Below are 13,941 nucleotides of genomic sequence, written 5' to 3' on the forward strand. Positions count from 1 at the left end.
AGGTCATATCAGCTGCTATTTACCACCTGGAACCTTTTTAGTCTAAATGTGGTCTGGGGACACCAGGGGGTTTGTTAGAAATGCTGATTCTCAGGGCTACCACCCAAGCCCCTCCCACTCCAGGCCTCTAAATCAGAATCTGATTCTCATCTCCAGTAGATTCTTATGCATGTTAAAGTTTGACAAGCAATGACCCTAGACCTTGGCCTGTGGCATGGAAACTGACATATTTATATTACCTTCTCTGTTCAATACTGGCGACTTGTATTAAGTCCACAGACTTATCATACCTATTGCAGGGTCTGTTACTGTTTTCAGCCTTTCTGCTTCACTAACACAAAACAGACTATTTGCTTCTGGCTGCTACAGAACTGAGAGCTGACTTGACTCTATGGTTCTTTGATATTCAGAGTAGCAGTAAATGCACACTGGGATGGCTTTCAAAGCCATGACTTGATTTACTTCCACAACAGATACTACCACAGAAGAGATTCTAAATATTAGCAAACAAGATAAATCATCTTTAACTTAATCACCCGTCTTTAGCAAAAGCAAAGACAAAATTTAAGAGGCCGTGCCATTCTAGAATATTGGTAAGAGGAACCTTCCAGAGTATAGACTGCATTCCTTGGGGTTTAAAAAAAAAAAAAAAAAAAAAAAGGATGTGCGGAGAGGGGATGTGCGAGAAGTCATTGTTGAGAGTCACTGTTGACTATTTTTAGAACTTGAGACTTCTTGCCTTGATTGGTAATTCGAAAGGAGTCCCCAAATGAGTCTGATGGGAGTGGGGTGAGGGGCCACAAAAACCTGTATCTCATTGTTGCAATTGGTACCTGGACAGAAACTCATAATCAGTGATGGAATGGAGGGTCCATGTTTACAGCATTTGTCTTGGCAAGGAAAATCAACGTATATGCTACCTTTGGCATAGAAGCTAGCTAGCTATCACCAGTACTGCCTGACATTGGAGGATTACTTTTTAAAAAAGAATTTCAGCATACTGACCTTTGGGGCCTAAGGCTGGAACACAAGAAAGCAGAAGATGTCAAGATATCTGTTAAACTTTTGCTGCATAAAGTCAGGTGTTTTGCTTTTACATAATAGGGTGTTACATGTGGTTCTGAAGAGGTAGTTTTTAAATGCTTCAACCAAAGCATTCTAAGTATCATTTTCTCCACTCTCAAGCAAGGAGAACTGAGTATTTTATTCAAATGTGTTTTTCACACACTTGGTGGTACATACAATTTTCTACCTTAAAAGAAACAACCAATTATCACTATCTCAGCACATCTGTTTATCGATTTTGCCTTCCTTTCTGTTCATAATCCCACAGGAAGAGGGGAAGGACAGCCCTAGTTCATGACAAATCCCTTCCCACCCCTTTGATCCATCATCTAAATGGCTGGTTGACTCTGAACAAGTCATTTAACTTCTGTAAGTCTCAGTTTACCAGGTCTATCTATAAAATGAGGCTTACATAATCTTGAGAAAAAATGTAAATAAAGATGATTCTTAGTCTCTTCTGGTTGTAAAATTACCATTTCCTCTATGACCTTGAGCACTCCATTACTCCCTCCATCTTCACTCTCTGACTTTCTACTGGCTCCTGGTACAGGAGTCCCCTATCTTAATTATGTTAGCCTTCTTGTCACTTCCCCAATACTTTACTTTCTCTCTTGGCCACATTTGTCAAATTAGTGACTGACACCCGCTGTCTCTCTACTTCCTCAGCAAATTACTCAATTTCTCCCAGCAATCTGACTTCTACTCTGCCCACTTCACTATAATATTCCTGAAAGTCATTAATACCTCTCAAATCCAACAGCCTTATCAGTCTTGTAATTCCTTGCCCTTTCTGAAGTACATCAAATGACTGACTACCTCTTCTCCTTGAAATTCTTCTCTTGGCATCCTCGACAATGTATTATTTTGGTTCTCTTCTCTGCTTTTTTGGTTTTTGTTGTAGGCCACTTATTGTTCTCACTCCCTTTAAACACAGGCATTCTCCAAGTTGATGCTGTGACTTTAATTCTGTAATTTTATCTATAAAGTCTTTTCCTTGGATTTCTCATCTATACCTTATCTTGCAGATAACATTTAATTCTAAATCTATATTCATTACTCCCAGTTAGTTCTAATCTTCAATAGCCTGAATACCATTTCATGTGGATAATCAAAGACCGCAATCTCCTTCTAAATGAAAACGCAAGATATTCTCTCCCTTCCTTCTAACCAATTCCTTCACCTCATCTCACTTTTAATTTTTTTTTTCTTTTTACTACTAAAGTGTAGTTGACATACAACACCTCATCTCACTTTTTAAATGGCTGTCAATTGTTAGCAGGCTTCAAAGTGAACTAGGTTCAAAACCATGCTCAGTTTACTTAAAAATAAAGTTAATTTATTTTACTCTAATTATAGATATGATAGCAGATTGTTACACAAAATGCAAAAAAATCAAAGAGAGAAAATTATATTATCCAAAGATAGCTAACATTGTTAATATTAACATTTTAAAGTCTCTATCATTTTTAACCTTTCTCTCCCTTACTTTCTTGTATCAACTGACCAAGTCACCTAAATGCATCTGCCTCATGCTTTCCATTTCCAATACCACCATACAAATCCAGGCCCTTTATCAGTTCACAGCAGAATTAGTGCAATAATATTCTAACTCCTGTCACTCCCTCTAGTACACTGGTTTTCAACCTTGGCTGAACACTAGAATCATCTGGAGAAGTTTAATATACTAGTGTCTGGGGGTCCATTCTCAGAAATTCCAATTTTATTGATTTGAGATATGGTCTACACTATGGGATTTTTTGTGCAGACATGGTTACAACCACTGTTTCAGCACAAAGGTTTCCAAATTGTTTATGAATCATCTGGGTAGTCTGATAGTCATATTAGGGTGATCTAGAGTGGAGATTAAATATATGAACTCTTTACAGGTGATTCCATTGTATGTCCCACAGACTACTGCTCTAAGCCAAGGATTCTCAAACTTTAATGTGAGTATGAATGAATCACCTTGGGGTTCTTGTTAAACTACAAACTCAGACTCAGCTGATCTGAGATGAGGCCTGAGATTCTGCATTCCCAACAAGTACCCAAATTCATGCCAATGCCAGTCTGAGGACCATTGTCTGGGTAGCAAGGCTTTAGAACCACTCCTTTAGAAGTCCCTCCTTTCAACTCTATTCTACATTATAACCATTAGGCTAATCTTATTATATTTGCTTTCATAATAGCACTCCACCAATCAAAAAATTTAAATGGCTCAATTTTCTATAACTACATCCAAAATTCTTGGCATTAGTATTTCTACTTAGTATGGCTTCTATCTTCATTTTAAGGCATCTGTCTTATCAAACCTCTGCAAAATACTTCAATCTGCATTTGTTTGAGGCCTAGAACAGTGCTTCTCAAACTATAACATGCAAATGAATAACCAGTAAAACTTGCTTAAAGCATTCCTGGAGTCTACCCCCAGAGATTCTGATTTGGAATCTGGAGGTCTGTGGGGCACAAGAATTTGTATTTATAACAAGCTCCCAGGCGTTACTGATGCTGAGGGCCACATTTTGAGTAGCCTCCTCCAAATATTTAAACTGAAATCTCATCCACTCAGATATTACTACTACCCATGAAATCTTCTGGGCTATGTAAAATTTAAATGATGTCTCCTTCCCTTCAATGCCTATAACAGTTAATGCCTAAATAATTAATAGCTCTTAGCATCATAATGTTTTGGAGGCAATAATGAAATCATAACTTTCTTGATTAAAAATTAGAAAACTGAGGCCCAGAAACAGGCAAAGTTACTCAGTTGCTGAGCTGAGACTACAATTTCTGTATTCTTTTTACAGTTTTAAAACCCCAGGGGCTAAAAACACAATCTTCAGTATGATTTGTGAATGGTTTTTTTGGCTTTTCAATGAAGTGTGAAATACTCTGATAGCTGCCAGTGTCAAATAGCCCCTGTAGCTGTAAAGGGAAGTGTGACTTACCACCTTTGGTTTTCTAGTGACCTTTATTTAATCTAACAATAAGCAGCTACACTTAAAGCTTTGAATAAGCAAGTAGGACAAGGATGCATAGGAAATATCTAAAGATCATACTCATTAAAAAAAATGCTTTTCACAAAGAGCTGAAGCACTATTAAACACAACCACCACCTCTGTCACATCAACCAGTTCTTCAATCACTGTGACGGGTGAAGCACCAATATAAATAAAATGAGGCCTAATGACTAGGCTTGATCTAGGGAAGTCTGCCAAGGGGAGGAAAAATCACTAAACTTTTAATTGGGCCTTGCTAATAGACCTAACCCATCATTCCTCTCCGAAGTCCATCTCTATGCCAAAGTGGAAAAACAAAAACTCAGCAACCAAGAAAAAAGTGTGTTTTTTATAGTATTAAATTCTTGTAACATTTATATTTTAATGGAGTTCCGTTTTTGTGCGCTGGGCAGCCATTACATAGTATTTTTTAAGTTCTTTGTATACTTAAAGCATACAGGACTTGCTACACATTGATAATGTTATTTTACATATTTAAAATAAGCTTCTATAGTGTGGAGTCAACTTTGGTTTCCTCTCCCAATCTTTGCATAATGCAGGGGTCCACTGCAAACTAAGGCCTGTGAGCCAAGTCTAGCCTGCTGCCTGTTCCTGTATAGCCCACAAACTAAAACCTACTTGTACATCTTAAAATGGTTGAAAAGAATCAAAAGATTATTTCGTGATACGTGAAAATTATAAGAAATTCAAGTGGGAATGCCCATAAACAAAGTTTTATTGGAACACTGCCATGCTCACATAGACAGTGGTCTATGGCTGCTTTCAGGATACTGTGGCATAGTTGAGCAGTTGCCTAAAATATTTACTATCTGGGCTTTCACAGAAAAAAGTTTGCTTACCCTTGAAATAATTCTTTTAAATATGAAAAAATTAGAATTAAAGGGGCTTTAATTATAGTTTGCCTTAATAAATGTTCAACATATAAGCATTTCTAATTTTCAAACAATTGCAGCCCACTCCTCTTTGTGTTACTTTTATCTCATAAATAATTTTGAATGATAAATATTTGTGAAACTCCAGATTTTCCTACTCAAGGAAGTTCTGAAAAATACAAAGTGAGGATTTGATATAAGCACCTGTTGTTAGAAGGTGGCCAACAGAGATAAAAAGAAGGGGCTGGCCAAAAGCGGCAAGGAAGAGTTTAATTCTGCAAATGAGTGGCATAAGTTTGACGCAAAAACAAAACAAAACAAAAACAGCCCCAAGGTAAATCCAGGTATCAAGACTAGATATGGGGATAATGGTAGCATCATTAATAGGAATAAGGCAGTCAAGAGGAGGAACTGGTGGGTAGAGAAGACTGAGTACAGTTTTGGAAACACTGAATTTGAGAGACTGTTGGAATGTCCACTGTCAACTAGGCAGCAATATAGCATGAGAATATCTAGCCCTATATCAGGGCTAGATATTCCATATATATATATATATATATATATATATATATATATATATATATATATATATACACACACACACATATTTATAAATGTATATATATGTATATACACATACATATATATAAAATATTTAGCCACTGATACTGTCACACCTGCAAGTTCCCAAAAGAACTCTATGATTAAGATGTTTTTAATCCAGCCCTGCACCAATGGCTTCGCAATTCCACATCTCCAATTTATTAATCAAACACCATTTGTGAGGCAATGTCATGGGCCCCACTGGTGTTTCTCCATTTGAATGGTTGCTGAATATTTACCTATGCTTTGACAACTTCCATTGATGTCAAATGAGAGAAAAAAAACACAACCACCTTCTCTCCCCAGTACAAACTCACACTCAGCGTGGATAATCACAAAGCCTCCACAGGTTAACAGATGAAAAGAAATGAGCAGTCAACACAAACATCGAGCCCTCTTTGTGGTGTCAAGGCAGCAGGTGGGGGAGGGAGGAGGGAGGGGATGATCCCCCTCTCCTGGTTGAAGGCATCACTGAAAAGTACAGGGAAGGGCCAGCTATGTCGAGAGGGAGGATGCTAAGAACCTGGTCATCTATGTGCATGTTCCCCAAAGTCACAGGTCAGGAGTCCTTAGCACACTGCTGCAGAGGGATCTTCCTTTGATGGCTCAGAACTGGCATGATCTCTTTTACATTAATTGTGTGTGTGTGTGCGTTGTGTGTGTGCACGCGCGCGTGTGTGTTTGAGGGTGAGGTTTTAAGACTAATCCACGGGATGAATTTTTTCATTCAACTAGAATGGTCTGTGGTGGACCCAAGATTATACAGCAGGAAGATAAAGGCATTTAGCTCTGAACCCTAATACTGTCTCTGCTCTCCACTCTCCTGCAAGAATTCCACCTTCTACTCATCTGACCCAGCCTCACGGGGGCTTGGCTGGGAAGTGTGGAGCGAGGGGGAGGGGAACGGGATCACACACCCTAAGCCAGCAACTGGTATACCTGCACACAACAGTGCTCTAGACATACGTGCTGCATGAACGCATTTGTGACTTAGTCACTGACCTCTTCTCGTCACTTTTTAGCAACTTTCCCAAAGGGAGAGCAAAGCCTTCTCATCCCGCTCTTCCCTTCTCCCCAGCATGGAAATGCCTTGGAATTTCTGCCCTTGCGTCAGGATAGAGGTGGGATGCTCAGAGGTGGGGACTCCTGGCTACCTACCCCAGGCTGCTCTGGCCTTAGCTGGTCCTGGGGTGGAGGCCACCAGGGAACTGTGAGTGCGAGGAGGTCAACTTCAGCTCCTCAAAACATGGGAGTCTCCCGTTCCCAAGAGACCTTCCCAATCTTTGGGACTGTTGGGCTGTGAACTGGTCAAGAGAGGTATATGGTCCAGCTCCTGACTCAAGACCCCTGCTTGAGCAGCTGGATGAGGAGGGACGGCAGATATGCCTAATGGAACCAGCCACAGAGCAAGCGCAAAGTGGCATTTCACCTAGGAACACAGTCAAAACATGCAGGCAGGCGGGTGAGCAGTGTGAGGCAGCTCATCAGGCATGGTTTAATTTCTTCTTGGCGATGCCTTCTGCTTTATTTTCAATATAATCAGGACAAGGTGTATCCAGAAGTCACTCTACCACCTGGTACCTGGTACAGCATCACTTGAGGTCTATTACAATGCAGCTTAGTGCCCACTCGAGCACCCCTGAGGACCCCCACAGGGCAGCATGCATCGGTTTCTGATGTCTGTTAGGGGCAGTCTGGCCCACATGGGCCCGAAGCCAGAACAGTCTGCAAGTGACAGTACCCAGAGCACAGAGACAGGCAGGAGGCCCAGATGTGAATGTGGGATTTGGGAGAACAGCAACAGGAGGGCTCCTGCCAGCCCCTCATGTTAGCTCAAATACCTCAAACTCAATAATCACAGTCCATCTTTCCTCCTCTCCCTGGATTATTTCCTTAGCCTCACCCCTCCTCCAGAACATCAGAAGAACTTTCTGCACTTGAGCTTGACTTGAGGGAAGGAGAGAATTTCGATTAGCAAAGAGGAGGACAGGTGAGGATGTGGTGATTAAAGGTGAAGGCCCCTGCCCTCTGCTCCTGAATCACCCCTCTCCTGGTGGAGGGAGTGGGTGGAAAGAGTGGGTTCTGGCCAGGAACCATTCACCAAGTAGCTGGAAACATCTGCCCCGAGCAGGTCCACCTAGGGCTCTACAGAGGGTGCAGCAAGCATGGTCTGGCTCTCCCTGTTTGTGCCACCCCAAGTGCCTGCGGGGGGAGGACAGGGCAGAGAATGCCATCTGGACACAGGCTCGCTCTCACTCCCTGGTCTTCTCAGGTGACTGTCAGGTCAGAGAGGCGCCCTCTTCAGATAATACAGCTCAGGTGAAAGAGGCTTAGGTGGGTCTGCATGGCAACCACCAATCAGGACCTGGGCCGCCTCCAGTGGTTCCAGCCTCTGGAGAGACAGACAGACAGACAGACAGACACACACACACACACACAGAGTCCAGGGTGCATCCCTTTTCCGGTCTATGTTTTTTCTCTCAGCACAACTTGTGAGAGATAGAAAAAGAGGAAAAAGAGGAAAAAGCATGAGGCAGCAGCCAGCAGCACAAGAGAAAAAGGAGGGAGGCATTTACATTCAGTCTTCCCTCTACCCTGTCCTCCTGTGGCTGCCGAACTTCCTGCATTTCCCTAAAGAGATCTAGACACTCTCTTCTCCCAGACTAGGAAGCAGAAAACAGGACCCCCGCGGGACCTTTCACCTGCACAGAGCTGGACCTCAGAAATCCCTGGTCCGGGAAGATCCCACATGCCAGGGAGTGGCTAGGCCCATGCACTGCGGCTGCTGAGCCTGTGCTCTAGAGCTGGCGAACCACAACTACTGAAGCCTGTGCGCCTGGAGCCCATGCTCTGCAGGGGAAGAGGCCACCGCAGCAAGGGCCCCAGGGCCCCCCACACACGTGCAGCGATAGGGGGTGTGCCCCGCTCACCGCAACTAAAGAAAACCGCCTGCAGCAACGAAGACCCAATGCAGCCAAAAATAAATAAAATAAATAAATTTTAAAAAAAGATACTTTTATGTTATGTTCTATGTGTGTGTGTATGTGTGTGTCCCTTTAGCTGACTATGGAACACAATTATTACAGAGAGAGGGGAAATTTTTAAACATTTCATTTATATGGTTCAAAATAATGAGCCATAGGAAAGTACGTGTTTAAATGCACATGTGAAATTGTCTGCTGTTGACTTTATCAGCTCTGTCCTTAGATAAACACACAGAGAGAAAAACATCTTCAACAACTAGAAAAGACGTATTTCCATAGGTATGTCCTCAAGAGTTAAAAAAAAATAGCTTGGCCTTAACCATGGAGTAAAATAATCAATTTAACCTCAAAGACTAGACACTGAAAATGGGATATATTTTACTGCAATCACAGATTAAGAGAAAATTAGCACTAAAAGGGGTCTTTTGAGATAACTGTGATAGTTTCCTATTGGATGGTTGAGACTGATAATCTCAAAGAGGTTGAGTGATTCGCTCAAGGTCTTACAGACAGTCTCTGTGAGGACCAAGACTAGAAACCAGTGCCCTATATACCATACTATGATAGCTTAGCTTAATGAAAAAAATTAGTAAATATCTGATAATAGTCTTTTACTCAACCCAAACCCTTTATATCATGCTTGGTACCAATGAGCACAGTGAATGTTAGAAGACCTTATACAAACACTAAGACACTTGAGGACTAATTCTCTAAGAAGTACAGTTATATAGTAGGTTATGTATTTCAATGTATTTGTTTTACTCACTAGAACTAGAAAACATAAGGTCTCTGGAAATTAATGTACACTTCCCTGTGAAACTCTTCTGGTTTAATTAACAGTAAACATTATCAAAAGTCATTTAAGACCTAAGGCTGGGTATACAGTCAAGTAATATATAAGAGATTTAAGATAGCTTTATATGGGTAAAATGATGTGCTAAAATCTGTTGATGACAACTAGAATAAATGCAATGAAGGTATTTATAGGGCTCTATTTGAGGTGTTTTACATTAAGTCAAAGAGCTCTTCTGAACACAAAAAAATGAAAACAGTCATTAAATGGTGTGGTTTGTATAAAGTGATTTGCTGACAGATCAAACAGTTAAAACTTACACATACATTCACACCAAGCAAATCATCAGGCCTGTCAGCTCAGAATAAACCTGGTACTAATTCCCTGCACTGAGCAAAAAACAATGTTGGTAAAAACACCACATTCAATTTTTAAAAATAATTTAATAACATGTCATTGCAAACATACTTCAAAATGAACAACTTCTAAAGCAATGCTTATAGAGAATTTTTGGAAGCAAGATATTAAAGCAGCAGTTTAAGAGCATTATTATTACTATCAAGAATAAGATATTTTCTACTCTAACTCACTTGAGAAATATGATGCAGTCCCGTCAACAATGATGAGTCACTATAGGCAGTGATTCTTTCATAAGAGGTGGGCATAGAACAATAACAAAAAGACTTGTGTAAAAAGCCTCAGGAATTCTGCCCATAGCCTCCCTCCCGCAAAATCCTAGAACATCCTTCCACCACACCGTGAATCAAAGTTAGAAAGCAAAGCTTAAAATTAGTTTCAAGTTAATGACTGTCACTAATTAACTAGTGGGCAAAGGTGACACAAACCCAAGAGATGAAATGACAAAGATTCTAAAATATTAATAAGTATCACAAACAACAGCAATAAACACAAGATAAGATCAGAAAGGTTCTAGAAGTGAAAATAACTGACACTTCAGATACACTAAAGAAATCATATAAATGGCCATAACCTTTTTTTTTTTTTTTAATTTATTTTTGGCTGCAGTGGGTCTTCGTCGCGGCACGCCGGCTTTCTCTAGTTGTGGCGAGTGGGGGCTACTCTTTGTTGCCCTGTGTGGGCTTCTCACTTCAGTGGCTTCTCTTGTTGCGGAGCACAGGCTCTAGTTGCACGGGCTCTAGTAGTTGCAGCACATGGGCTCAGCAGTTGTTGCACGCAGGCCCTAGACCTCGCGGGCTTCAGTAGTTGCAGCACACAGGCTCTAGGGTGCGTGGGCTTCAGTAGTTGCAGCACACAGGCTCTAGGGTGTGCGGGCTTCAGTAGTTTTGGTGTGTGGGCTCAGTAGTTGTGGCTTGCGGGCTCTAGAGCGCAGGCTCAGTAGTTGTGGCACATGGGCTTAGTTGCTCCGCAGCATGTGGCATCTTCCTGGAGCAGAGATTGAACCCGTGTCCCCTGCATTGGCAGGAGGATTCTTAACCACTGTGCCACCAGAGAAGTCCCTAAATGGCCATAACCTTTTAACACGAGTAAGAAAATGAAGGACCTTCATGTTTTTTGGTATATTTATCAATTTAGAAGTATAAAGTTTATATAGATGAATAAGATTAAGGAAATATTAAATTTTCAGATATGTATTTTAATCTGATTAATATATATTTAATCTGGATCATTGCTTTTCCAATAAAGTCCTACATTTTTGGTAAGTGGATACTCTGTGATTCAATCTAGAATTCTCCCCACTGAAACTTAAATACACCTATACAAAAGAACTTCTAAGAATTATGTATGGACTGACCTCTACATAGCTGAGAGAAACCTGTTCTTCTGTATGCAGAGTAGTGATGACAGTATAAAGAGTAATGATTTCTTAGCTTAGTTAAGATCCTACACTATATGGTTGATTTCACCTAAGCTTGTTGTTAGATATTTATATATATATGAAAAACATATATGGAAAAACTCAATTACAATATAGTATTCAGGCACTTTAATGCAGACTCCACAGAAAAAAACAGCATATTTTAATATATATATGTTTTTAAAAGATCCCAATAAATGTATTCATTAATATTTATCAATTGCTTAGGGAACTAATCAATTCTATATATAGCTAAAGGTCCCACTTGTCAAGATTTGCCATATGTATAAATTTTATAAATTGGCTTCTAAAAATAAGCAAAAAATGTAGAACATATCTCTACTAAAACTATTACTCTCAGTATGATAGTTTGTATGATGACTGTTATCTTCAGGAATGTTAGCAAATTTTCAATTGCTCCTAATTCCATTTTATTTCCAAGGATGAATGTTTATGGGTTTGTTTTCCCTAAAACAAGGGCTCCTGATTCTTTTAGAACCACAAAAGGGACAGAAATGACTAGCTAAATTAACTGTTAAGTAAAACAAAACTGATTATCACACATTACCAAGACACAGATTTTACCATGCAGAATATTAAAAAAAAAAAGCCACCACCAAAGTTTTACCTCTACACAGGTCTTCATCCCTGAGGCAGCAGCATAGTGCAGGGGTGTGTTCTTTTTGTTATCAACGGCATCAACAGCTGCTCTCTCATATTCGCCTTGGTCAAGTTTTGCTCCTTTCCATCTTAAAATCATCTGCAGACAGTCTGCTCTTCTAAAATCATCTTCCGCGGGGCGTGCTAAGCGAGGATGAAGGGCTCCTTCCGATATCATAATCTGAGGGCCCATACATAACAAGTGCATAGATGTTTCATTGTGCACATTCCGTTTATTTGGATTTCCATCTCTACCAAAAAGAAAGGTCCTAAAATGGTAAAGGAAAAGGATGAAAATCAGTTTTTTCCTACCTTGAAATAGTACACAGAAGATACATTTAAAAGGTAAACTCTACTTCTAAGCTGCTAATCCAATTTCTATTGAAGCACTGTTTCAAAATACGTTGAATGACTAATTCTTAGTTATAAAAAACTCCATTCTAGAATAATAATACCAAAAAACCAAAGTTGAATATCTTTACAGTATTTGCTAATTAAAGAGAAAAAGGCATAGGAAGAAAAAAGAAAGGTAAGGAAAAGGAAAATGAAAGAGAAGTGAAGAAACAAGGAAGATAAGAGAAAAGGAAGGGGAGGAAGAAGGAAAGGAACCGAAAGGGCGACTTAAAGACTAATACGTCAGTTAACATAAATGCCTTAGGTACATTGTTAAACACAGCACATCAATTTTTTTCTTTACTGCTCTGCTCTATGTTTTCTCTTGAGTACATACTTACTTAATAAGGATGGTGACAATATAAGCAAAGCAAGCAATGCATAAGTCTGGGAGCTAGTGGGAACGTTAAATGTTAAATCTAGGAGAAATTTCTCTACCTAAGTCTTTGGCTAGCCTTTGAAAGAATAAGGCACATATTACACGGTGTAATACTTTTTGAGGGGAGTAAGCTATGGTTAGTTCTGGGAGAAAAAGATCTAATTCCAAGGTGGTAGCCCTTACCAATGATAGGTCTAGATGAGCTGCCTTAGCTACTGCCAAACCCAGATCTGAGGGTTGTGCCTAGCATCTGTGCCTAGCATCCACTACATCCTTGAGCTAGGGTCAATGGATTAATATTTGAGCCAGTTCAGTGGCAATAGGATACTGGAAAATGAGCTGTATAAAACCTACTAAAATACAGTCAGCCTGTATTAAACAACACAAATACACTATGAAATGGGCATACAGTCCCATATCTGAAGATGAGTCACATTTACTGCGGAGGGCTGGTATCATTTGCGTTCCTATGTCCAAGTGCAGAAGAGCAATGGGAAGGAAGCAGAGCCAAACTCTTAAATCCTAGATTCATCTGAATTGTTTTTAGGTCAGTTTCAGCTTAGAACAAGAAAAAACAAAAACCCTGACCAAAAAGGAACTAGGATGGGCTTTTCAATTTGAATGAGTTAGTCAAGCTGGAAAGCTCTTATGAGAAAAAGGCTGAGTGAGCTGTCCTAAAGTAGTAGAAGGTCCCAGACAACTTTTAGAACAACTCTGGATATTTCCTGTTTTTATAATTCAAGATTCTACACAGCTCAGCAATATAGCCCTTCAAAACTAGCCTGAAAGTAAGACATGAAGTCTCTGAAGCAGAAACAAATGAAATATTATTACTTATAATAACCATGCCAGTCCTTCATAACCCAACTCTTACCGCTGGGGTAATGCAATCCAAGCCAGATGAGACATCACAGTACAATACATGTACTGGGGTCTGCACTGTGGGCGAATGTGACAGGCAGACTAATGTCCCCACCCCAAAGAGGTTTATGTCCTAATCCCTGGAACCTGTGAATATGTTACCTTACAAGGTAAAAGGGACTTCGCAGATAAGATTAAGTTAAGGTTCTTGACATTGGGAAATTATCCTAGATTATCCAGGTGGGCCCAATGTAATCTTGAGTCCTTAGAAGAGAAGGACAGGAGGGTGAGAATCAGAGAGATATTGGAAGATGCTATGCTTCTGTCTTTAAAAATGGTAGAAGGGGTCACAAGCCAAGAAGTGCAGGCAGGTTTGGAAACTGGAAAAGGTAAGGTAAGGGATTCTACCCAGGAACCTGCAGAAGGAATACAGCTCTGCCAAAACCTTGAGTTTAATCCAGTGAAGCCATTTCAGAC

General features: G+C 40.1%; 1 protein-coding gene across 2 annotated transcripts in view; it reads right to left on the reverse strand.

Moving 5' to 3' along the window:
• The window catches only part of ANKIB1 (ankyrin repeat and IBR domain containing 1), a gene marked incomplete at both ends in the record, with an annotated part of 85,962 nt that overhangs the window by 55,111 nt on the left and 16,910 nt on the right, over positions 1–13,941 (reverse strand). For both annotated transcript variants that reach the window (XM_079711435.1, XM_079711434.1), the window contains one exon: positions 11,800–12,100. In XM_079711435.1, the coding sequence (XP_079567561.1) occupies positions 11,800–12,100 (301 nt within the window). The remainder of the gene's footprint in view (positions 1–11,799; positions 12,101–13,941) is intronic.

Source organism: Hyperoodon ampullatus (genome assembly GCF_949752795.1).
Source record: "Hyperoodon ampullatus genome assembly, chromosome: 9".
In the NCBI taxonomy this organism is placed as follows: domain Eukaryota; kingdom Metazoa; phylum Chordata; class Mammalia; order Artiodactyla; family Ziphiidae; genus Hyperoodon; species Hyperoodon ampullatus.